This window comes from Gigantopelta aegis, chromosome 4 (genome assembly GCF_016097555.1).
Source record: "Gigantopelta aegis isolate Gae_Host chromosome 4, Gae_host_genome, whole genome shotgun sequence".
NCBI lineage: Eukaryota > Metazoa > Mollusca > Gastropoda > Neomphalida > Peltospiridae > Gigantopelta > Gigantopelta aegis.
This window is the reverse complement of record NC_054702.1, coordinates 97,019,462-97,047,426: the sequence shown is the minus strand read 5'-3', so window position 1 is coordinate 97,047,426 and position 27,965 is coordinate 97,019,462. Positions and strand designations below refer to the sequence as shown.

Sequence of the window (27,965 nt, the reverse complement as noted above, 5' to 3'; positions counted from 1 at the left end):
TGTTTTATTTAACGACACACTCAACACATTTTATTTACGGTTATATGGCGTCAGATAGATGGTTAAGGACCACATAGATCTTGAGAGGAAACCTGCTGTCGCCACTTCATGGGCTACTCTTTTCGATTAGCAGCAAGGGATCTTTTATATGCACCATCCCACAGACTGGGTAGTACATACCACGGCCTTTGATATACCAGTCGTGGTACACTGTCTGGAACGAGAAATAGCCCAATGGACCCACTGACGGGGATCGATCCTAGACCGACCGTGCATCAAAAAGGAAGGAAGGAAATATTTTATTTAACGACGCACTCAACACATTTTATTTACGGTCATATGGCGTCAGACCACACATATTGAGAAAACCCGCTGCATCGAATGAGCGCTTTACCACTGGGCTACGTCCCGCCCTCTTGATATATTAATCATCGGCTATTGGATGTCAAACATATGGTAATTTGGACACAGTCATAGAGAGGAAACCGCTACATGTTCCCATTAGTAGCAAGGGATTTTTTATATGCACCATCCCACAGACATGATAGCACATACCGCAGCCTTTGATATACCAGTCGTGGTTCACTGGCTGGAACGAGAAAGAGCCCAACGGGCCCACCGACGGTGATCGATCCTAGACCGACCGTGCATCAGATGTACGCTTTTACCACTAGACTCCGTCCCGCCCCGTAGGCCTACATAGTAAATGTAGCAACTGGGGGAGTGACGTAGCTCAGTGGTATAGCACTCGCCTGATACACGGTCTGGGATCAATCCACGTAAATGGGCCCATTGGGCTATTTCTCGTTCCAGCCGGTGTACCAAAGTTTAAAGTTTGTTTTGTTTAACGACATCACTAGAGCACACTGATTTATTAACCATGGGCTATTGGATGGTAATTTTGTCAGAGGTTTAGAGATGAAAACCACTGCAATTTTCCATTAGTAGAAAGGGATCTTTATGTGCACCATCCCAGACAGGATGACACAACTCACGGCCTTTAATATACCACTTGTGGTGCATTGGCTGGAACGAGAAATAGCCCAATGGACACACCGAAGGAGCCAGTGCACCACAACTGGTATATCAAAGGTTGTGAGGAGGAATGCCAAGTGGTAGCTCTTTCCGCCAGTACCAGTATACATGTACATGGCATTGTCTAGGAAACAAATAACACAATTCTCATTGCCGAGTATTTATTTATTTGTTTATAATGAAAGAACAAGAAAGAAATGTTTTAGTTAACGACGCACTCAACACATTTTATTTACGGTTATATGGCGTCAGACATATGGTTAAGGACCACACAGATTTTGAAAGGAAACTTGCTGTCGCCACTACATGGGCTACTCTTTCCGATTAGCAGCAAGGGATCTTTTATTTGCGCTTCCCACAGGCAGGATAACACAAACCATGGCCATTGTTGAACCAGTTATGGATCACTGTTCAGCGCAAGTGGTTTACACCTACCCACTGAGCACTCACTCATTGAGTTGTTAAACCTCGCTCTGGGTGGGAGTCGGTACCGGGCTGCAAACCCAATACCTACCAGTCTTATGTCCGATGGCTTAACAGTACGACACCACCGAGGCCGGTACATTATCTTTAAGAGGAAATACATAATTCTGTTATGGCAGTGAGCCACTGCGGGAAGGACAAATATATAGATTATTTTTATATGTTGTGAATGATGAGAAAATGGTATAATAGCTGTCCCGTTACATAGCAGTCAAATACAGATATTCTCCATTTACAAGACATATGTTGTAGAGTATAGACCAAATCATGACCAGGTCACGGGGCTCTTGATGTGAACTCATTTCGTATCAACTTCTCCTGAGGATTGCGTATACGGGGTCGCCGACTTGAACAGGACCGGAGACGTCCACGGCAGCGTTCACACCGAAACACGGAGAAGATCCGTACGGATTAAAGCACCGGAAACTGGAAAGAGAATGAAATTATTGTACAATAATGTGACGGAACATGCTCTTAATTTTGTTTTCGCCTGTGGCGATATTAATTGTTTTAGAGGGCCGTGTGCAGTTCCAATATGCACTTAAGCCCAGGTGGCCAGTAGTTACGTAATACCTCCGCGAGTGTGGTTTTTACAACCGTGATTTTGGCGACTAGGCGTCATTAAGTCTGACCATCTGAGAAAAAAATACCGCTTGGTTACTGTGGAAATATACACATCATAACATTCGGTTCCGCATCCTGTCTCCGGACCAGTCTGGGATTTTATAATAAATAGCTAGGGTTTTAGCGATTTCGGAGAGAAACAAAAGGAAGGCTCCAGGGGATCGCTGTCCGTCCGGACTGGTAAATATTATATTTTCTGCTCTGTGTATAACCTTGATGTGATTGATGTGACTTCAAATATTTTAATACTGTATTATACCAATATTATTTAGACGGTGCTGCCAGTCATCTGACGCAGTAAACTGTAGGCTCACTGATCTAAATAATTATTAAAGCTTAGCCAGTCATCGTAGAGGACCTAGGTAAACTGTAGGTTATTGTCTTTATTGTGATAGGTACCAGTATTAAGTCTGTATTACAAGGTTATTGAATGAGTAGTTAGGGTTAATTAAAAATTAACCAGTTAGGAATAGAGTTGTAATTCCTTTATTAATTAAGTTCCCCTGGCAGCGTTTCTCAATTATCACACGTGTGGGTGTTGTGTCACGGTGAAGTGATTAGCATATTGTGTAAACTAGACACCTAGAGATTAACTAATTAAGTGATCAGTTCTGGGTTGTTATTATTTGTTGTTGTTAATTAACTACTGCGGCAGTACATTGGTCTGCGTAGGTTAATACAGATTCCAAAGTGTATTGTGTTTTTGTTGTGTTTTCTAGTGAACTAAACGTGCTATAATAATATATACTTTATATAAGATCGTATCTCTGATCATACCTAGACGAGCCAGCGGGTATAACTGCCTGTTACAGAGAGATCTAATAGATATACAGTTAGGAGAGATATTTGGACAATCGTGTTTCATTCAGTTACGGGTATTATAGGATCCCCGTGACAAATAAAATACTTGAATCTGAATAACAAAACAGTTATCGGATTTGAAATCGTATCTCAGCACACAGCAGAGTCTAAGGCAAGTTTATATAAAGTCACGACTGCTCCCATAAATCACTGTCAGGTATTTAGGCTGTAAGTGGACTGCCATTCCCAACATTGGAAAAACTATAAACACACATAGCTCCAATGTTCCCCTAGCTCCGTTTAAGATACAATCTTGGAATGCTATATCAAATGTGTTATGTTTTATTACGCACCAGTGTAAGATATTACTCATGTCATAACAATCACTCAATATCTAACTAGTATAATATTGGCGTGACGTGACCGTGATGTAGATCATTGGCTGATCCAATTCGTAGAAAAATTGCGTGTAGTAGTTCTCGACGTATACTTGCTTCTGCGTTATGGTTTATTTGCATCTGGTTTGTAATAAATAAAATATTAAACTAGCATACCATTTTTTATGAAACTCGCGCGTGTGTGTGTGTGTGTGTGTGTGTGTGTGTGTGTGTGTCATCTTGTCTTTGTAGAGGTGGATCTAATGCCTGTCACGGTTGGAGAGTCGGACAAGGCCTGGGATGTGGATGATGAACAGAGAAAGAAGCTGAAGAATACGTGCCAATGACAGGGCATTTAAAACATAAGACACAGAAAATAAACGAATATGTTGGACGTGAGCTAACCTCTTGAGTGTTTTGAGAGGTTCACCATCATCAGCCTTGACTCCAGTCTGTGGATCCACCGTGGTCAGCAGACATCTGTAACACACAATACTAGAAAGGTATCGAGAAAACACACACAGTCTTCTACAAATAACGTGTTTGTCACTGAATATATTGGGGTGAATTAGATACCGTATGCATTTGAACGTTTATTCATTCGTTTGGAACTGATGACTTCAGAAAGCGAAGGTTGAAAACATGAATTATATGAAAGTAATAAAATAAAAATTATTTATCATAACTTATTATCATCAAAGAAGTTTTGACGATGTTAAGATTGATCTCATGAATCAAGTAATTATCATTCAGGTGGACTGCCACTTCATGTGACAATACAAAGTTGGTTTTGTTTAACACCACCAATACAGCACATTGATTTTTAATCATTGGCTATTCTGACAGTGGTAACCCGCTACATATGTTCATTAGAAACAAGGAATGTTTATATGCACTTCCCCACAGACAGGGCATCACATGTCACGGCCTTTGAAGCCAGTCTTAGGGCACTGGTTGGGAGGAGAACAGAACCAATCAGACAATGGTTCCACCGAGGGCCTCAGGCCTGCGATTAAAGGGGATACATCCTGCTAAGACGAAGCTCGTTGAACACTTAAATAGTTGTGATGATATGTTCCGTCTAAACAGTCATCCGGATTGGTCTCTGCCATTGGGTGAACATGGAGCCATCACTGAGATAATTACAAATCTTACACGTCGTTACGGGGCGGGACGCAGCCCAGTGGTAAAGCGCTCGCTTGATGCGCAGTCTGTTTGGGATTGGCCCTCGTCGGTGGGCCCATTGGGTTATTCCTGTGCTATCCTGTTTGTGGGATGGTGCATGTAAAAGATTCCTTGGTACTAATGGGAAAATGTAACGGGTTTTTTCTCTAAGACTATATGAGCCGTCACATGGGAAAACCTACAACTTTGTCTTATTTTTTGGTAAATAACAGGTAATACCCTTACAAAACTAAATCTCAGGTATTTGGGCTCTATCTTAATTATATCTTGTAAAAATACACCATTAATGAAGTCACGTTTTCAAAATCAAAGTAGACGACTTCCCGCCCAATTTCAATGAAATCAATTGATTTGGAATCGGTACTTTGTTCATTTTATTTTTACCCAGGATTTTAAGTTATATATTCCGATTTTTTTTTTAAAGCGATATATTCGGATTTAATTTTTTTTAATTAATCTACAGATCCCATACATGAATGTAGGCTAATACTAATTAGTGACAGATAGGAAATTTAGCGAACTAGAACATTTCGCACCAATATTTTTCGATTTTCTGTTACATATTGCATCCCACCCCACTTTATTCAGATTCCTGTATCCACTATGGAGTAATTTCATATTTTATTGGTGTCGTACTGTCGAACGATATCGTTTCATTCTTCGGTTGGTAGCGGGCATGTTGTAACCTGGTACTTGCAGGCCCGTACGCAGGTGGGTGGGGGGGGGGGGGGTTGCGAGGGTGCGTACGCACCTCCCCCCCCCCCCCATAGTCTGCCGAGGTCCATCCGTGGATGTGTAAACATTTAAAAAAAAAAAATAGTCCGACGATGTGAACTGTATGTTTTCGTCGATTACGCCCCCCCCCTTATAAATTTCTGCGTACAGGCCTGGATGGTTTTATATTTAGTTTTGTTTCTGTTATGACAAGTGTTCTGGCTGCTCCTTTTAAGTGGGGCGGCCGGCCCGCTATTGCATTTTGCCGCCCCGCTTTCGTGTTTTGCCGCCCCCTTTATTTTTCTCCATCCCTCTTTATTTTCCCGCATCCTACTATATTTTACAGAACCCAGCTCCGCTATTTCATATTGGACACTTTTTTTCACACTGAAAAAAAAAAAAATCAAAGAAAACAAGCCGCGGTGTGGAAAAACTTCAGTAGCTTACGATAGTTACCGTAACGTAATTTAACACTATTTTAACAGTCTCGGTCAATCACTTTTTGTGTTCACGAACTTTCGTCTGATATTTTGTTCTCAATTGCAGATGTAGTTGGTCGTAACTGATGATTTTTAATTAGTCATTTGTTTATTCGGCAATTCTTTATAAAATATTAGAAACTTTTCATTTTGGGGGTATCACCGCTTATAAAAATAACGGAAGTGGTAGTGTACATCATTAAAAGTATTTTTCTTGGATGCCAAATTATATATACACCGCCTTTACAAAACGAAACTACTTTTTATCACCTGGCGATATCAGTGCGATCGATTCATTCGATGAAGAAATAAAAAGAACACAGACATAATATCCCAATTTAGGGGATCACCTTTATTTTTTTAGATATCTTGAAATCTTTATTAAAGTAATATTAAAAAAAGGGGTATGTCTTTTCGCAAAGTCGACCAATACCCAACGATAGGCCTACACGTAGTCCATGTACTCGGACTAGCCTATACAATAACCGTGTTTCCTACATTTCTTTTCCATTTTTCTCTTCTGGTTTCTTTTATAGGAGGTAGAGGGGGGCTTCCGCCCTCCTTTAATTTTTACCCAGCGAGAATATTATGTAGGCCTACATTTACTTCTGCTCTTTTTCCATTTCCCTCAACTTCAAAATATGGTCATAAATTTGATTTTTAGACAAAGACAATCCACTGCATCCTTTCTGTAACTTGTGCTAATTGGATTAGGTTCAGTGTCATTCTGCTCACTGGTGTTATCATCAGATAAGTGTCTGATCCTATGTTCAGTATTATTATCAACATATACTGGACTGTATTTATCATATTCATCCAATACAGTTAAAGTTAAAGTTAGAGAACATTGATTTATTAATCATCGGCTATTGGATGTCAAACATTTGGTAATGTTGACCTATAGTCTTACAGAGGAAACCCGCTACATTTTCTGTTAGTAGCAACGGATGTTTTATATGCACCATCCCACAGACAGGATAGCACATACCACGGCCTTTGATATGCCAGTCGTTGTGCACTGGATGGGACGAGAAATAGTCCAATGGCTCCACCGACGGGGATCGATCCCAGACCTACCGCGCATCAGGCGGGCGCTTTACCACTGGACTACGTCCCGCTCGTCATCTAATACAGATACTGTTTCTTCCGTTTCCACTGTTCTTAGTCTTGGTCTTCTATTTTGAATTCTAAAATGTACCTCAAAAAGTAGGCCTACTTCAGGCTCTTGTAAAATTAAAATATACATCTGTAAGGAAAGAAAACCAACTCCTATACAAATGATGTGAAGTGAGTAAAGTGAACAGATATTATAATAATTTAATAATTATCACACACACACACGCACGCACGCACATACACGCACAGCAATAATAATAATAATAAAATTGGTTGAGGGAGAAACAACCTTTCGAGAATTGATCTATTATACCTCCGCATGTTAATCTCTAGGCCAGCTTATGCAATGACATCATGACATAATAAAGGTATATAAATGAAACGTTTCTGTTACCGTACCGCAATGTGTGTGCAGACGACAGTAAATTTGTATGTAAACGATGGTAAAATAAATAACTAAAAATGTAGTATTGTTACACACACACACATATATATATATATATATATATATATATATATATATATATATATATTTGTAGGAAATGATTTAGTTTTCAGTATTTAGATTATAAATAGAAATAGGAGTAAAAATAGTGGTGTTAATTGTAGTCCACAGAACAGGTAGGCCTAACCGAAAGATAGACCCATGCAACCCGATACGATCCTAATTTGATGTTTGGTCTAACTTATGAATATTGTATTTAACTTTTGGAAAAGTTGTTGAACTTTATGTTATGTATAATCATGTACGTTATAAAAACGTGTGATACTTGCATACCATATCAATATATATGACTTCTCCCTATGCTTGTAAATGTGTATCAAAGTACTGATGGTATCGCTAACGATCTCGACCGATGTTCTCAGGTACAAAATACAAAATAGTAACCAAACACTATTGTACATACAGATATATGTTTACTTCAAACTGATCTTCATGTAAAGAAGATGTCATCTTCTAAATTCTTCAAAACAAACAACGCAAACAGCATGTCAACTTTTACTTCCGCGTTTACATGTGACGTCAAACTTTGAGCCGCGTTTACTCGGTTTCTCATGTCACGCTAAGTTGTAGGTTTTCGCGTGTGACGGCTCATATATCAAAATTACCAAATGTTTGACATCCAATAGCTGATGATTAATAAATTAACTTGATCTAGTGGTGTCGTTAAACAAAAGAAAAAGATGCACATCGTTACATACCTGGTGCAGTAGTCCAACATCCTCATCCTGACTGTATCTCCTATTTTAATCTCCTGCCAATTGTCCTAGATATTTGAGCGGAAAAACACACGATATTCAAATCACAGAACCATAACTCTCTGAATCGCACTCCTCATAAGCGTATGAGACAGGGTAGGGAGCGGGGGTCGAAAGAAAGAATGAAAAAACGAATTAATAAATTAACAAGCATTCTTATATATACTGCTAAAGCAATACATGTCACCTACCGGGCCCAACAAATTTCGTATTTCTTAAATGCATCGGCCATAACTTTGTGAAAACTGGTAAACGATCTGTAAAAGTACATGATAAAACTATATACACATTTGTATCTCAATATCTTTAAGCATTGCAAAACAAAAGCCGGAAAACGTTTTATTTTTTATATCATTATCTCATAAGTTCAAATGCCATAACTCTGTGAAAAATGGAACACAATAAAGCTATACACAAAATGTTAGCTAAATATTTTGAGGCATTGCAAAACAATTGAGGAAAACAAATGTTCATATCGTCTATGTTCAAGAGCCATAACTCTGTCAAAAATGAGTAAATCGCCATAAAAGTCAAACTTGATATGTAACCGTACATGATAAAGCTCAATAAAAACATTGTAAAAACAAATATCCGGAAAATTATATGTGGGGCAGACGGACGGACAGACGGACAGACGGACATGCCTACAGGCAGACAGACGGGCAGAAGGACGGTGATGAAACCTATAGTTCTTTCCGGTTGCAATGGAAGGAAGGAAGGAAGGAAGGAAGGAAGGAAGGAAGGAATGTTTTATTTAACGACGCACTCAACACATTTATTTTACGGTTATATGACGTCAGACATATGGTTAAGGACCACACAGATATTGAGAGAGGAAACCCGCTGTCGCCACTTCATGGGCTACTCTTTCCGATTAGCAGCAAGGGATCTTTTATATGCATCATCCCACAGACAGGATATTACATACCACGGCCTTTTTTACGCCAGTTGTGGAGCACTGGCTGGAGCGAGAAATAGCCCAATGGGTCCACTGACGGGGATCGATCCTAGACCGACCGCGCATCAAGCGAACACTTTACCACTGGGCTACGGGAATGGAAGGGGACTAACAAATGAACTAACCAACACAAATGTATAAGCTGGTGACAGTCTACCTAACAACAACAACACGATTCCTACCCAGTACCAACCTCTTGAAAGGGTCCATCTGTCTTCACGACGATGCTGGGTCTGAAGTTGCTCATGGTTACCTGTCTCTCCAGTCTCTCGTTCAGGGCAGCCACGGAATCTTCTGACAGGATTAGATAGCTCCCGAAGTCACTGAACGCCGCCTGCAAGAAGCGAAACCAACCCAGAATAAACAAATCCTATGTTTATAAATATATAACTGAATAATAGTTTTATAGTTTACGATGTCAAATATTATCACAGAATCTTAAACTAGAAATAAACACTTTAGAGCTACTGAAGAAAAATAATATATTGGAGCATCAAAACGACAAAATAGATGTAGCATATTTATAATATTTGTAGCTGTTAAATATTTTGTGTAAGCTTCCTTAAACGTTGACAAGGAACTTTTAGCTCAAGAAGTACACTTGCACCATCCCCCTAGATATGATATTTTGCCAGATAACAAAACATACCACGAGAGGTGCTTGATAAAAAGACATCGGCAATTAATACTTGTGTTTATTTTCATTGACAATAGTCGATGGGTAAAATAGACATGCTTTTCAACGATTGGCTTGATCACACCTTTTACAATTGGGATTAGGGCCTGCTGCAAATTGTCTGAATTCTTAACTTGTCCAGCTACAGTAAAAGGACCTTTCAAAGTTTGTAAACTAACCGGACACTTTTTCGTATTTTTCTAGAGGGAAACCAACCCTTAAATCGCCATCAACTGCCAGATAAACAACTGTATCTCTCGGGTTGAGATTTCTCTGTCTCCAACAGACATTCATAGTAACCCACCTGGTCTCCAGCAACACACGGATTCCCCCAGGCGACATGGACTGATGGTAGGTCTTTCTTGGTGAGACCCGACGCCGCATACATGAGTCGAACCCCGGCGGTATTCAGGAACCGACTGAACCACCTCCCCGCCTCGTCACCGCAGTCCTGCCCTTCCAGCTTCGAGTCAAACACTCTGACAAAACACGAACAAAGCATAGAATAGCGTAAATGGTGCACGTTCTTCATTTCAAACTGGGGGGAGGGACGTATGTAGCCCACTATTAAAACGCTCGCTTGATGCACGGTCGGTATAGGGTCGATTCCCGTCAGTGGGCCCATTGGGATATTTTTTCCCCGACACTGACAAAACACAAAGTTTAGAATTGCGTCAATGATGCACTGTTTTTATTTGAAACGGGGGATGGGACGTAGGCTAGCTCAATGGTAAAGCGCTCGCCAAATGCGCTGTTGGATTAGGGTCGATCCCCATCAGGGGATCCATTTGGGATATTTCTTCCCGACACTGACAAAATACAAACAAAGTTTAAAATAATGTCAATGAAGCACTGTGGTCATTTAAAACTGGAGGCGAGACGAAGACCAGTATTAAAGCGCTCGCCTGATGCGCGGTCGGTCTAGAGTCGATCCCCATTAGTGGGCCCATGGGCTATTTCTCGTTCCAGCCAGTGCACCACGACTGGTATATCAACGGCCGTGGTATGTGCTATCCTGTCTATAAAAGATCCCTTGTTACTAATGGAAAAATGTAGCGTGTTTCCTCTCTTAAGACTATATATGAGAATTACCAAATGTTTGACATCCAATAGCTGATTATTAATAAATCAATGTGCTCTAGTAGTGTCGTTAAACAAAACAAAAATTAACTTTTACCATTTCCAGTGAAATAACTTTAATTGCCACAGATTCCTCTCCGACAGTACTGATATATCATTGTGCGAGAGAAGACATGTATGCGACCTAAGATTTATTCAAGGTTTATTTAAAGGGACATTCCTGAGTTTTCTGCAAGTTTTAAGATGTTATCGACTAACAGAGGCTTTTTCACGACTGTAATTACATATCAAATATATTTTTCTGTATAAAATATTAGTGGCTGTATATTAAACGTGTTTCTAATCGTTCTAATATTTTTAAAAGGTTAAATTTCATTTTATTTCCTAAAAACTATTTGTTCGTACGTACGAAATTATTTGAAGAAAAAATCCAGTTTGGGCTTCTTACAAATATTAAGACGACCAGAAACACATTGAATATACAGATACTGATATTCTAAACAAGAAAATATATTTAATATGTAAATTTAATGGTAGAAATATTTTATTTGTCGGAAACATCTTACAATGGAGCAAACTCGGGAATGTCCCTTTAAGCTGTTCAAATCATGTGAAGTATACGATATATATGTACAAAATAAATCGGTAAGAAACTTTTGGTTAGCAGACGTACCTGCACATTATGACCTTTGACCTATCGACTGGTTGATCCTTGGGAACTGTAATCGTCTCCATCCCGGGAGCCCGGATTGTGATGACGTCATCATCGGGCTCTGGTGTGAATTTAATTAGCGCCATTTGCGGCTTGATTCGCTGGTGAAGAAAATCTCCATTTGACTTAACTACAAGAAAATGTCTGTAAAACAATTTAATAATAATTACAAAAAAAAAAAAAAAAAAAAAAAAAAAATCAGATTAAAGAAACAGTATACAGCCAAACACATGTTAAGCAGCCATCATGTAGCTTGAGTCACATCCAGCCCTACCCCTTGTTGATATTGATGCTCGGTCGGTATAGGGTCGATCCCCGTCATAGGCCCATTTGGGATATTTGTTCCCCACATATCAATATCAATAAGGCTGGAGATGACTCGAACTACCATCAGGGAGTATTAAAAAGTTTCATTTTAAGACAGGTGATTGCTTAATATAGGTCCGTTTATACTACATTAGATTATTTGGGAGAAAAAAACAAGACACAGTAATATAGGGTCTTTACTTGTTCAACTACAGAAAAATGGGCATTTGAAACTAAAACTCTTTTTCGTATTTTTTTTAGAGGGAAACTACCAAATTGAACCGCCCACGACTGCTACTTACAAATCACACGGCTTGTTTTCGATTTAAAACAAAACAAAATATTTGGGGTGGGTTTTTTCCGGATTGTGATTCTCTTGTCTCCAGCAGACATCCATACTATATTAACATACCAGGGCACGTTCAGTGTACATATGCCAAATCAGTACTCGTGTCACCTAAATTATTTCGATCAGTATACTCTACCTGTCCGTGACATCACAGTGCCTCAAGCCCAGCAGGGTGCACTCGGCCGATTGCACGGAGTATCCGGAACACGACTTGGCTGGAAAGATGTTGAGAGCTGTCACTCGACCCACCTGCTCGAAGTCTTGAGAATACCGCCATCTTATCACAGCACTGAACGCGAATTTCATTGCCGAGGTGGCTGCTAGTGTCGCTAGTAACACACTAGGCGGAGTCGTGAACTCCGATACAGACGACATAGTTGTGTCTGTGGTGTACTACCGGATAGCGAAGATATTAAATTTACGATACTGTACCGTGTGCAACTCAACCTGTTGCTTTTGATTGGGTTATCTAAAGTATGGTGCGCCAAAAGTGCCATACATGTAAAAAAAATAATTTAAAAATAAAAACCGTTAACGACTGTTTTCATACAAATGGAGAAATGTGTGTTATTCCACGTGTTGGTGTTGTCGCTACATGAAGAATAATGTTGCAGTTCGAAATAAACTTATAAATGAAAGACTAAGAATGTATTAAATTTGAACGTCCATAAAAGTTCGTCACGGTTTATTCAGGTTTTTTGGTTACGTGACGTTTTACAGATAGGTCTAATTTTTCATACTTTTGTTCAATAATATAAAGGGAGATAGGCGTGTTTTCCTTATTAATAGCGTATATGAGAAGAGTTATCTTGCACAGTAATGTTACCATTAATACATGTTCTCAGATTACATTTGGGTTGTTGGTTTTGTCTTGTCTTGTAATTCATTGTTTGTTTTTTTGTGTTTTTCCTGTTGTTGTTTTTTTTATAGGGTTGGGTTGTTGTTGTTTTTTGTTTGTTTTGTGTGGGTGTTGTTGTTTTTTGTTGTTTTGTTGTTTTTGTTTTTTTGGGTGGGTGGGGGGGGGGGGGGGGGGGGGGGGGGGCTTCGTATATAACAAATAAAACATATCCAATGGTAATTTGTTTTATATGATAGGCCTATATTTGACAAAAGGTACTTTTTATTTCTTTCATCTTTTAAAACTTAAAATTAATATTTTGTCCAGACTTATGAAAAAAAATACCGAGTTGTAAACAGCGTTGTCTTGCTTGTTACACCAGTTTTTATTTTAATGTGGCGAAGCATTGTAATAATAGAGCTAATTTTGAATTTGTATGACGTCATTATTCCAATGACGTCACTTTGTATTTCCTTAGGTTTTGAACACAGATCACTTCCGGGTGAAAGTTCATTCATCACGGTCCACTATAATTCCTAATTGTGACATAAGATATGATTCACATATTCACTTCTAGGAAATGGTGAAGAATTAAAACAATATGTTTGTTTAATGGTTAGCCTTAGAAAAGGGTCATACATTACCATGTAGTGGTTGTTTGTTTGATGGCCACCTATTGTGTGAATGACCAAGGAATAACAGTTAAGAATTGAACGTGAACATTTTTGCTAGTTTCATGCTAGTATGAAACGCAAAACCGCTTTACACACTGTATGAATGGCGTAGCGCGTTAGCGCGAAGCCATTCATACTAAAGTGTGTAAAGCGGTTTTGCGTTTCATACTAGCATGAAACTCAAAAAATTTCACGTTCAATTTTTATAATTCCAAACACATAACCATGTCATTAATGTAAAGCTCTTTAAAATAAAAAGTGAACTCTATTTTCCAACTATTTACTATTTTATTAACACGAAATTCATACTAAATTAGCGGAATCCCTATGGTGGTTCGGCTTTTTCCGTCAATAGCCGAATGAGAGAATGACAATGTTACAATCATTAATACAATTCATATTAATTTTTTGCATTAAATGTCAATACCAACTAAAAACATTTTGAATTCACTAGAAACATATAACGTAAGTAATTTTAATAACTTTTAACCTGTAATAAAAATGTCTGAAGCGACCTATTTTGTATGCTATAATTTATATGTGAACCGGTTGGTGTATGAATATTTAACTACGAACTGTGGATGGGCGCCATTTTTTGATTACTGTCCAGATTTACCAATTACGACGTTGAAATTACAGTTATAAAATTTTGAGTGCGTGATAATTCCATGTGTTGATAGATTTGGCATGGAGAAAGTGGTTTCAATGTTTCCGGAAATGGATGAAACAGGTGTGTCGCGAGTTTCTGTGTTTACTGGCCTTGTAATTGTGGAAGTGGCAACAGGATGGTTTTGGCATGTGTGACTTCAAGTGGTGCGACACAAGTATTCGTGAGATTTGACAGTGCCATGCTCATGTTTCATTTTTGGAAAGTGGAACATTCTCTGTTGTAGCTTCGAATTGAAGCTTCGTTCCTGTGTCCCGACATGTACATGATATGCCTAGTTTCAAAACCCGACTCGTTTAAATATTGCATCGCAGTGGCGCGAAAACTTAGAAACTATGTGTTGTGTACGTCATACTACAATGCCGTTGAATGCGCGTTACTGCTAATGGTTGGCATGAACCGACTGAATTTTGTTTTTGAAATCGCTTTTGTAAAATACCAAATTCCATTGGAATTATATACTTTTTTTGGATCGGCAAAATAGATTTTTAGCTGTGGGATTTTGAATTCACTATAAACATATAACGTAAGTAATTTCAATAACTTTTAACCTTTAATAAAAATGTCTGAAGCGACCGATTTTGTATGGTATAATTTATATGTGAAGATGTTTAGAAGTTTGACAGCAAACGATTACTGTTTGATGTCTAAAAATAGAATCTCAAGGAAATTCCTCGGGGATTCCTTTGTTGACATAATTCATAAAGTAGTTCCGGCTATATAGCCAAAAATAGTGCTAAACTGAGATTCATGGTGCTATGAATGCCAGTTTTTATTGTCACGTGATACGAATTTGACCAATCCAAGGGTTTATAATAAAGGGATTTTTAGAGATTGGAATTATTGTGGTATGAAGTTTTATTGGATGGTATGGTGCATCTATCTTTTGGTGTATTGTTTAGAGTTCATAAGTTACACTGGTCTAGTATGGCTTTTCATGGTGTAAATGACCCAAATTATCAAATTGACTTCAAACCAAGTTTGACAAAATCTGTTAATAAACTTTAATTAAGGTCTCACTACACAGATCACTTCCGTTTGAGAGTTCATTGATCACGGTCCACTATAGTTCCTAATTGTGACACGTTATGGTTCACATATTCACTTCTAGGAAATGGTGAAGAATTAAAAATATATATATACTCTTCAAAAGAAGAAACGCAAAACCACATTGTCGTAACATTTGGAGAATTGATTTAATTATTGAATGGTGAGTCCGATAATTACCAAATGTTGCAGGATTGTTCACAATTCACTCTAGTCCATTGTGAGTAAGTGATAGGACACACCACCAAGGTCAAGGTCATCTGGAGTCAATACCGGGTGTGGCCTCCGTGTGTGTTGACAACTGCCTGGCACCGCCTGCCCATTGAAGCAACCAGAGTACGGATGACGTCCCGGGGGATGGTGGCCCACTCGGCCTGCAAGGCTGCTGCCAGCTCGGGCAGGGTCTGGGGCTGTGGTTGTCGCTGTCGGAGGCGTCGGTCCAACTCGTCCCATAGATGCTCAGTTGGGTTCAAATCCGGTGATATCGATGGCCAAGGAAGGACATTAATGTTGTTGTTCTGTAGGAAAGCCGTTGTGAGACGTGCTGTGTGAGGCCTGGCGTTGTCATGTTGGAACACTGCGTTGGCGTTGGCCATAACTGGAACGATGTGTGGCCGGAGGATCTGGTCAATGTAGCCCTGTGCATTCAGGTTGCCCTGCACGTGGACCAGGTCAGTTCTGCCAGTGTGTGAGATGGCTGCCCACACCATGACACTACCCCCGCCGAATCTGTCCACTTCCTGCACGCAGTTTGCCGCATAACGTTCACCACGACGCCTATACACGCGACATCTTCCATCATGACGTCGGAGCAGAAATCGGGACTCGTCACTGAACCACACCCGTCTCCATCGCAGTTGAGGCCATTGTCGATGAATCTGGCACCACTGCAGTCGGAGTCGACGGTGTTGTGGTGTTAAGATGACACCTCGAACTGGACGTCTGGCACGAATTCCCATCTCACGTAGGCGGTTCCGTACGGTCTGGTCGGATATCCTGCGCAAACCTGGTATTGCTGCGGCTGTGGAGGTAGCAGTAGTCAATCGTTCCCGAAGGTGGCGTACCCGGATGTAGCGGTCCTGCCCGGGGGTAGTGACCCGTGGTCGACCGGATCTAGGGAGGTCACGTGTTGATCCATGTTGCTGGTAACGGTCCCACAGTCTGGAGATGGTGCTTGGGGACACATGGAATGCCCTGGCAACGGCCGTTCTGGATTCGCCTGCGTCTAGTCGGCCGATGGCATTGTTTCTCTGCGGTTCACTGAGACGTGGCATGTCCTGGATTATCAACTGTCGGCCAGATACAGAGGCCAGGCAAGCGAACACCCTGCACTTTTATACTGTCGGTGTTCATGTTGCACGTGCAGACAACGCACGTGCAGTGGTGACATGGTTTGCACGTGGCTGCGTTTTTGCGAATATTCACATTTTGGAACTTTATTGTACAGTAGCTGCGTTTTATCGAATGTAACCGTGGGAATGTGTTTGGGACATGCAATGACCTTATATTCACAAAGCATGAACCGGTAGGAAACATAAAATCGGAGTTATAACCCATTTGTACCCTTTTGCGTTTCTTTTTTTGAAGAGTATATGTTTAATGGTTAGCCTTCTGGCTGTATTTTGCCCATGCTAATTTGTAACATTGTGCATTGACCTTTTGGGACATGGATGTATAGCGCAAGAGACAGCCGGAATGAATCGGTTAATGAACCACCTGTTCGGACCGGTACTACAGCCAGATGCGGTACTATAGCAAAAAAACTGAGACGGGAATGTTCTCAATTTTGGAGTGAAAATAAATGCTTATATAATATATGTTTGCAATGGTGTATGTTGTTAGTGCCAACGAGAACCCGTTCTATTGGCAATCTTCATTTGAAGTTGGGCAATTTAACATGGGTTTCAATGGCAGATGACATCTGTGTAGTGAGACCTTACAATAACCATAAACCAGGTACATGACGTTTCCGTTTTAAAAATGCTGGGGAAAAATCCAATTCAAAATTGCTATTGAAAATTACTAATTGCACCTGAATGTGTTTGAAGAAAATCTTGTACCTTTTACGAAATATGGATTTCAAGTGAAATTACCGTAAGATATTCTATATTTATTGTATACGAAGCCAAAACAAGGGTGCGTAAAGTGGCTTGCGAATATGAAGCAGCAGTATACCATTCCCACCGTTATGCAAAAACACACGCACAAGTCATAAACTCGTCTGTTTTCATCAGCGGCAGATATCACACGGTCTCGATGCTAAAATTGTGCAATTAAATAGGTCAGACGAGAGTGTCGATATGTCGAACACAGCCTACATTACATGTAATGTAGATCAGACATAAATCAATGCTGTGTTCGACATATAGATTCAATATTAATAATGGTCTTTATCTTGCAGTCTTTTACCTTATTGTAAGTGATAACTGTCCTAAGGTTGAATAATACGAAACATTTAGGAAGTTAGTAAATGATAATAAAACTACTGGTTCAATATTATAAACATTTTATTAAATATAAGTAACAAAATATTCTATATTCTGGTCCTAGTACAACCGATTTGTAAGAAACAAAATAATGTTATATTGATACAACACAAAACAACATTTGACATAAAAGAAATATATCGCAAAACAACATTATGTGGTGGGTTTTTTAGAATGTCGTTAGGCCTAATAGTCATTATTTTATTATTTTATTTAAAAACACATTTGTTGTGGTCTGTGAGCGTTTATGTGCAAAACATGCTCTGAGAAGGAGATCAGATGAAAATATAACTGAAAATATCCTTAGATAGCACCAAAGGTAGGGATCTTATTTGCTGTAATCGTTTTAAAATTATTTGAGAAAATATATGATTGAAACAATAAAGAAAAAATAAATCATGGCTTAAAAAACAAGAGAGTCAGGTGCGTTTTATGATTTTGTTGGGTTTTAAAAGGAAAATGTCACAGTGAAACATGTGATGGAGACAGGACCAGTGTTATAGGTAGCAGCTGTACACCAAATAGTATCTAGTAATCTGAGTAGGTAAAAGTTCGAGGAGCACAAACTTTTCATCCCACAGTTGAAACTACCAGTCCTGCCATTGTTGATAAATGTGAGAGTGTTTGTTATGATAAAATACTGTTTCATTTGGCCAGTAAATTCCTGTCATTTAATTTGAATTAATGTCAATGTACCAACTACCATTGTGCTTGAAACATGTGCTGGGTTCTACTAAAATAGCAGCTTAACCCCTAATTTTTTCTGATTTACTTTAAGGTTGAGGGGTGGTAGTATTTATATCCATGATGTATATGTCGATAGGAGTTTTAGCCCCATATTGTCATCTATGAGATTTGATTTGGTGGCACACACCCTATAAGTACCAGTTAATTGGCATGTTAAAAATCTTTGACCAATATACCATTTGAACTTTGTAGTAACTGAGATTCATTATTTTCGCACCTTGACGTTTTTTTCTGTACCCAACCAAATACCAAACGGAATGAAAATATAAAAATAATAATATCTTGATTACAATGTGTCCAAGTACTGTCAACTTGATACAGATGACATTGTTGTTTGCCGTGTTGCTATGACTATGCGTAGATCGCGTAAATAGGATCTCCAACTTTGATGGAACCGGGAGCATCTAATGCTGCGTTCACGCCAAATGCTGGTTTTTCTCCATATGGAGGCTTCAAGCGGAATCTACGGAGAGAAAAAACACAATCAAAATCTATGAATCAGACTTTGCCGTTTAAGGGCAGCTATTACTCGTTCCCCATTACAATTCAAGACTAGTTCAAGAACAGTAATTTTAGCTCCCTTGGCATGTGAATTTATATGGCATCAATATTATCTAAGTTAGGGGAGCAATTCATCACTCCCTCAATTTATTTTCAGTGCGAGGTCTGTATAACAATGATTATAGTTACATCACATAATAAGAATCCCTTCAACCTATGTCATAAGGGATAATCTAAATCACGACTGGTGGGGTGTCCATTTCAGTGTTTGGTTCTGGTGAATGGTTTTGAATTTATTTTATTGTTGTACAAGAAAACAATACTGGTGGACCAAAGCCACCGAATCATTAGATTCATATGTGTGTGAAAAGTTTGTAATAAAATGCTCCATTATATGTAAATAAATAGACGATGGTGATCTACTTTGATTGTGATGTCAGTAGCTAGTCTCAGTTCATAAACATGCCGCAACACACGTGTAAAGCTAATAACATAGTGTATTGGGTCTTTAATAGTTTTATTGATCAATATTCAGCCAAAATCTACGCTGAGATGATCTTTTTTAGGTGAAATTAGGTCATTCGCTATGACGTACCAGAATGATTTGATAAATTAAGTTCTATAATGGATTCGGTTGGATTGCCTTTAACTACTACGTTTATTAGGTCCCATAAAGTAACCACTTGTTTAAAAACGGCATTATACTAGGTTACAAAAACATAATTTTTCGTGGATAGAAATCTCTGCAGAGGTCAGAATGTATGTCTAGAAAGACCATACTTGAAAGTTCAGCAGATCTAATCATGTGATCATGTGTCCAATCAATCACTATTATGCAGGGTGTGATTAAAATACATCCAACAGACAACAGTATTAATTAATATATCCATCATGCGTATAAATATAATCAAAGAAAATGGAACCTTTCTCTGCCCATTTTGGTTTCATTAGGGAGTTAAGTTAAAAGTTTGTATTGTTTAACGACACCACTAGAGCACATTGATTTATTATTAATCGTCGGCTATTGGATGTCAAACATTTTTTAATTCTGACATATAGTCTTAGAGAGAAAAACCTGTTATGTTTTCCATTAGTAGCAAAGGATCTTTTATATGCGCCATTGCACAAACAGGATAGTATATACCACGGCCTTTAATATGCCAGTCGTAGTGCACTGGCTGGAACTAGAAATAGCCTAATGGGCCACTGACGGGGATCGATCCTAGACTGACCTGCCAATGAAAAAGTGTGGCTGATTTCATCTAAAGACTTCGTGTTAAAAATTACCAAATGTTTGACATTCAATAACCGATTATTAACAAACCAATGTGCTCTAGTGGAGTCGTCAAACAAAACTAACACACTTTGGAAACCCACCTAAATCGGACACCCTCTTGTCCAAGTAAAATGTCCGGTTTTAAGGGTTTAGAGAGGTTCTCTTTTGTACTGATATTTTAAAAAGGAATGTGAAAAATGTCCGGTAAACAAAGGGTCCGGTTTTGAGAGGTTTTACTGTACTTACTTTTTGAGGGTAGCGAGGGGTTCCTCGTTGTTGTTCTTCTCTCCCTTGAACTGGTCGACCGTGACGAGAACACAGCGTGTGCACGCGTCCAATGGGCGGAGCTGGGCCTCTCCAATACGGATACTCTTCCACGAGTCCTACAACACAAATAATGAACTTCTATCTCATCATATTAAAATAGTCAGTACGGATACTCTGCCACGAGTCCTACAACATAAACAATGAACTTCTATCTCATCATATTAAAATAGTCAGTATGGATACTCTGCCACGAGTCCTACAACACAAACAACGAACTTCTATCTCATCATATTAAAATAGTCAGTACGGATACTCTTCCACGAGTCCTACAACACAAATAATGAACTTCTATCTCATCATATTAAAATAGTCAGTACGGATACTCTGCCACGAGTCCTACAACATAAACAATGAACTTCTATCTCATCATATTAAAATAGTCAGTACTGATACTCTGCCACGAGTCCTACAACACAAACAATGAACATTAAAGTCGCAGACCCTAGTTTCAACGCGTGAAAATGGACTCTTAGTTTAGTTAATCTACAAACGTGTAACATATTTGGATAGATTTACAACAGGGTGAAACAAGAGCCTGTGGCGTTGAAACACGAAACTATTCCTAAAAATATACTAGAACTCGACTCCAAAACAGTTGCCTCTCAGACGCACGTGCGTTTTTAAATAATAATAAAAATGCATTTTATGGTATTAAAAACACCAGGATGACCAGAAACACTTCGGCTGTATGCAAATGGATAATATAAACAATAAAATATAAGAAATGGTTGATTTGAGTGACCATAAACGGCTCCAATAGTGAAGAATATGCCTTACTGTTTAAAAACTAGGGTCAGTTACTGTAAATGTTAAAGTTAATACGGATACAACACAGTGAACATCTGTCTCATCATAATGAAATGTTAAACCATAACAAAGATAGGCATAGAAAACAGGGATTTTAAGTGTCAGTACGGTTTGTAACAAACACAACATTTATTAAAAGTATTTTAAGCTGATGTGGCAGTTTTTTTAATATAAACCATTAACTATAGAATCTAAAGTGAAAGTGTTATTAATAATTTATATGAGTCTGTTTATGTACGCATGGTTAAGGGTATTGTATAAATACGCATCAGAAGCATAATCATGTCTACAATTACCATAAATTGTTCCGTTTGGTTATATGAGGTATTGATGTCCAACTATCTTGTAGTTATTAGAAGATCGTAATAAAACTAACCTTACCCATTCAGGTGTCCTTGCATTGAACAGTCAAAAAATACATCTAGCTCTCATAAACACCTTAAGCAGGTCTGATAATCCTAATCATAAGAAATGACAATGTTGTACATGTATTTCAGATCTACATATGGAGATAAGACAGTAAGATCTGACATTTGTTGTGCTTCTAAATATCTGAGTATCACTTGCCTGCCTGTCTGACATAAATTATTACGTACAACATACCTCTGCAAATGCTTCACATCCATCTACAATGATGTTGGCGCGGAAGTTGTCAATGGGGACCTGGTCGTCCAGTCGTTCGTTAAGTGCAGCCAGGGACGGGTTAGACAACACCATATAGGCGCAATAATCAGAAAACGCGGTCTGAAAAAAATTTAATTTGATTTTTAGTATTTTACTATTGACAAAAGCAAAATATCGATGACCAGTGATCACACTTATACATGCTAAAAACTGATTCAAAACATTAAACATTGGAAGCGAACTGTATTTTAAAAATAACTTCAGTTTTCAAACACTGGAAGATTTCAATTTCTATACTAACGTAAAGTTTAAAAATATTTAGATGAATTTATTATGTAAATTATTGTGTACTGAATATTTGGCGTAACTTGCTTTTTACAGTACTATAAAGGCAGTTCGCTTCAAATCCTGCCTGTAGACGTTCTTCATACTAACACTACTCCATAATTTACACTTTAATTATTAATAATTATTTTATGTTTCAAAATAAAGGTACGCTTTTTGTGTGCCCCAGTTCACAGTGGCGTACGGGCTCCCATTTCTGTAAGATGGGGGTGGCGAGCAGGCTGCTTTTTACCCGAATTAAACGAAAATGTCCGAATCTGGATAACAACATGTATTCATATTAGCATTACTGTCAAACAGCTATATAGGGTTCCAAACGAAACACTGCGCATTTTTACCTTGATTAGATCTAATTTTGTGGGTAGAATGATGGGAAAACATGGTAAAAAAATCTCTATCGTTTTAGCCCGAATTTGAGGATTTGCTCCAGTTGCCCTCCCTGCCTCCCCCTCCCTGTCTCGTGCGCTTATGCTTATTCACATAAGGTTAACAAAAATGCCCCCCCCCCCCCCCACACACACACACACACACACACCAGGGAATAAAATTTTGCACGAACGATTTTTTCATTCGTCTGTCGGTTATGTAAAACCATTATCGACATAAACGACGGATCGTTCGTGCAAAAGCTGTAATCGCTCGTCATAAAATCGAAACATACGTGAGTTGGTTAATATCATCAATGTTTTGGAAAACCGCACAGTTGGAACTTTGTGTTTTAAGCACGTCACAGAATTCTTATGTGTAGTTTTTTAGAATGTTATATTATATACCGATGCAATTTAATGACACTGATGAAAACAATATATGTTTAAACTAATTAATTTTTTAATTAGAAGGGTGTCATGAAAATATCTCCCACCGCTATTTCAAGGCAATCGAAATAAATCGGCCGATTGCGAACACTTTCTGGCTGATTCGGGTCTATTAATAGCAAACGTAATGACATTCTAACGACTGGGGGGGGGGGAGGGGCGGGACGTAGCCCAGTGGTAAAGCGCTCGCTTGATGCGCGGTCGGTGGGCCCATTGGGCTATTTCTCTTTCCAACCAGTGCACCACGACTGGTATATCAAAGTCCGTCGTATGTGTTATCCTGTCCGTGGGATGGTACATATAAAAGAGTAGCCCGTGAAGTGGCGACAGCGGGTTTCCTTTCTCAATATCTGTGTGGTCCTTAAACATATGTCCGACGCCATATAACCGTAAATGAAATGTGTTGAGCGTCGTTAAATAAAACATTTCCTTCCTTCCTTCTAATGACTGTACCTAGTGTCGGACAAAATGACCGCTAATATTAACTTCGTGACTGTCAGGGCATGCCAGTACATAGCCTCATCTGGCTCACGCGAAGGTACCTGTGCAGTTACCGTTAGATTGATTTAGTTTAAAACCCATTTTGCCTGTCACAAGAGAATGTGCCATGAATTGCGAACATGCACCGCGGTCATTTTGTCCGACACTAGATTGGTTGTCTGAAAAATTCAAATTTTATGCCCTGTGTACGCATGAGTTAGCAAAGTTAGCCATAGGCAAAAAAAGAGGAAAAGACTGGGGTTACATGACTGGACATAACAACTTACCAAGTCGCCAGGCAGTGCCGGGTGGTTCCACGTCTTGACGGCTTTCGACGCGTCTCGTTTTTCCATGTCTCTCGGTGAAAAGTGCAGTCGTAAGCCGTCACGATTGAAGTATCTGCACAACCACTCGGCCACGTCGTCCCCGCAGTCCAGAGAATCAAGCGTGTCCGTTTTAACACTGGATTACAGTAATGTCAAACAATAACCATTATTATTTCATAACCGATGGTGTCGTTAAGACATCGGACTTAAGGCTAATTATACCAACAGGTACTGGGAATCACATTAATTGGATATAAGTCTTATAAATAGCTACGGCGATTATGCCCAGGACAGCGCGCTTGAACCTTAATTATTGGATATAAGCGCGAATTATAAGCTCAAATGAAAGTATTAATTTGGGAGTCTGGTCTGCCCAGACTTGTAGATTTTGGTGTAATTTGAAGGTAGTTGTTAGGCCATTAGTATAAAGACAGGACAGACAAGATTTGCACGCCAGAACCGGTTCTCGTCCCGAGTGAGTTTTAAAACCTTCTCTCAGTAATCACTAACAACTAACCATTTAGGACCTCTTTTGGACACATTCCTCGGAGAACTCCCAAGGTGTGCCCAAGAAAAACTACTTGAACCTTCAGTAGACGTAAGCACGTGTCAGATGGTTGATTGAATGATTGACTAGCCATTAGCTTGGGAAATCCTAGAGAGACATAGCTGACATGTGTGCCCAAGACAGACATGCTTGAACCTTCAGTAGACGTAAGCACGTGTCAGATGGTTGATTGAATGATTGACTAGCCATTAGCTTGGGAAATCCTGGAGAGACATAGCTGACATGTGTGCCCAAGACAGACATGCTTGAACCTTCAGTAGACGTAAGCACGTGTCAGATGGTTGACCACTTGGCTGACAAACCATTTTAACTTGTAAAATCCTGAACAGAGCAGATATCTGACGTGTGTGCCCAAGACATTTTGCTTGAACCTTCAATGGATATAAGCACGAAAAAATAAATTAAAAATAAAACGATAGACCATTCTGAGGTAAGAGTCTATTGATTGAGTCTTGATTCTAGATTATAAACGTTTATGATTAAATAATTATGAAGTTAGTACTAAAAACTGACATCCTCAGTGACCAATCTAACGATTCGTTCATGTTTAAATATACTTCTATATAAACAGTAAACTTGCCTTACCACCTTAGATATGCCGTATAATAATTTATATTAAATAATCGTAGTGCCCCGCCAGACGTTGTGTATTTCACGTCTAATGCGTTTGATTGTGACCTAAATTGTAAATAAGATGTAGAGGAGAATGTGCCTAATGGTAAGAAAATAAAAATTGACGATCTATTGAAAATATATTAAAGAATGCAGGATTTAACTTCAATCCTCTCACTTTCTGAGTATAATTAGGTCCCCTCTTCTATGGAACTGACAGTAAACACACACGTTCTAAATACTCCAGTGAGTAATGAGGTTGTTGTAAGATGATGCGTGCGTGTAGAAACAGGAAATGCCTTTTATGTCATACATTTATGCTCTCAATTTACACAGTTCAATTATTCCAAACGTGTATAATGTGGTGTACAAGCTGTATGTAAACGTGTACTTCAGATGGACTTTACATAGAAAGAATACTTTTTTATGTATGTAACTGAGATATGTCAGTGCGTTACGCATACGTGCAGTTAGAAGTTGGAACTTGCAACCCTCCTGTTATTGTGATTTTAAAACTCACGTAACTTTGCTCATCTTGGACTTGTCGAGGGGAGGATCAATGGGGATTCTGATGGTTTTCATTCCTGGCGCGTCCAACAACATAGTGTTTTCCTGAAGACTTGTTTCAATGAGCGCCATCTTGGGCTCTTGTCGCTGAGTGAGATACACGCCATTCCGTGTACTCACTGTCCAGTGTCTGGCAAATAATCAAATACAGTATAAAATTAAACAACTTAAATTATTATTTTAATATGCATGCAGCGTTGTTTTAATAATATTAATACATATGTATGTATGTATGTATGTATGTATGTACTGATGTATGAATATCTATATATTGTATGTATGTCGAGGTTGACTGTTACATACACAGATATTAACGCACTGGCGCAGGGGATAATTAAATCCTTTCTGGCCTATATATGACGATGGTGCATCATTTTTATTTTCGAATGGCTTTAAACGCAATTTCCAGGCATCTGGAGAACAAAATAGCTGTAGATAATCATCGGAATGATACTTGTGATTGTGACTATAATGAATTATTTGACTGTATCGTATTGTTGTTCTTTGTAAAAATTATATATTTGATTGAATAAAACATTTGGTACATGGTTGTAGTCTGGAAAATGTAGTTCCCCGTTACTTGCTGGAATGGTACGATTAGATCTCTAGGCCATGTATTCATCATCTAAAATCGACCCCGGCGTTGTAGGGGTTAAACCGTCAGCCTTAAGGCTCGTAGGTACTGGTCTTGTACCCCTGTATGAATCCCGACCGTCACGATTTACATAGAATCGCGAAAGTTGACCCGAGCCAGGCGTTATACTTTCATTCATACACACGTTCCCCATGTTAAGTATTCACTTGTCAAAGGTCAGGGATACAACAATGTGTATAATTTCGAGGACGACAGTAATTCTGACATGACTTACCAAACGCGTGGTATTCGAAATCTATTTGCTAACATTTAGTAACTATTTAGAATACACTGTATTTCGTACCAAATATTATAACTTACCCACCCAACCGACCCCCCCCCCCCCCCCCCCCCCCCGACTCTACCCTACCTCCAAGAACAACAAAATCATTAGAGCACACCACTAGAGCACACTGGTTTATTAATAATCGGCTATTTGATGTCAAACGTTTGGTAACCCGCTACATTTTTCCATTAGTAGCAAGAGATCGTTTATATGCACCATCCCACAAACAAGATAGCACATACCACGGCCTTTAATATATTGGTCGTGGTGTATTGGCTAGCACGACAAATAGCGCAATGGGCCCACCAACGGGGATCGATCCCAGACCGACCGCGCATCAAGCGAACGCTTTACCACTGGGCTACATCCCGCCCTTAATGTTAAATAATTACCCAAGCGTAATGTTTTGTTTTTATCATAATAAAATCAATCATTCCCAGTTGTCTTCCTGGTCCAGTCTAAGTTACAGGTATCAATATTATTTTGTTCTTCTTACGGGTCAGTAGGCGCGGATCCAGATGGATCGAGGAAGTCTGGACCTCCATACACCCACACCCCGCTCACGACAAAAAGCCCCCCCCCCCCCCCCCCCCCCGACTTATTTCAAAGCGCATTCACCGCTAATATACTTCCAGTACAGCAGATGCATCTAGACCCCTCCCCCAGTAAAAATAAGTGATCCGCGCCTGGTAAGTAAGTATACGTATGCGTGTTTACTTACACATTAAAACGTGTACTCACCTGTCAAAGACGCCGTGGTACTGCAGTCCCACCTTGGTACAGTCTGCCCGACGTACGCGAATTCCGCGAAAGCTTTTCACGGGGTAGATGTACAGTTCAGCTACGGTGCCAACCTTCTGGTAGCAGTGTTTTCTACACCAGTGCATGTACGACCCCACCCCATACTTTATGAGGACACCCGCAGCTAGAGTTCCGATAATAGCAGCTGGGCTTGACGAAATGTCATCTGGCAGACCCATGGTTGTAGAAAGAAGTGTGTACGAGAGACTGTACGACACGCCAGAGCGGCGAAGCGGGAAGTCGAACAGACGTGTCTTGACAAGTCTAACATGTATTAATACCCGGACATAGTGGATGGATGATAAATAACAGAACATATGTAGTAATAGTATTGATCTAATGAATGTTGCCTGGAGATATTCACCTGATCTTTGGCTAGCTA

The 27,965-nt window shown here is 39.3% G+C and overlaps 1 protein-coding gene across 1 annotated transcript; it reads right to left on the bottom strand.

Annotated features, from left to right (window-relative positions):
- Positions 1-1,473: 1,473 nt before the first annotated feature.
- Positions 1,474-27,790, bottom strand: LOC121370098. Its single transcript, XM_041495199.1, has 13 exons — positions 27,524-27,790; positions 25,816-25,992; positions 24,077-24,251; positions 22,129-22,269; positions 20,638-20,774; positions 18,972-19,077; positions 12,292-12,548; positions 11,462-11,644; positions 10,013-10,187; positions 9,226-9,366; positions 8,018-8,082; positions 3,726-3,800; positions 1,474-1,944 (listed from the first exon to the last, which is right to left on the bottom strand). Exons 1-13 carry the CDS (start codon positions 27,760-27,762, stop codon positions 1,827-1,829), a joined length of 1,989 nt encoding a protein of 662 aa, XP_041351133.1. The 5' UTR covers positions 27,763-27,790; the 3' UTR covers positions 1,474-1,826.
- Between the last annotated feature and the right edge of the window lie 175 nt (positions 27,791-27,965).

Coding starts and splice junctions, on each gene's coding strand:
- LOC121370098 (XM_041495199.1), bottom strand. CDS start 27,762: ATGGGTCTGCCAGATGACATTTCGTCAAGCCCAGCTGCTATTATCGGA. Junction 19,078..20,637: donor CCCCTCGCTACCCTCAAAAA/GTAAGTACAGTA, acceptor TTCTCTCCGTAG/ATTCCGCTTGAAGCCTCCAT. Junction 8,083..9,225: donor CAGATGGACCCTTTCAAGAG/GTTGGTACTGGG, acceptor TCAAATATCTAG/GACAATTGGCAGGAGATTAA.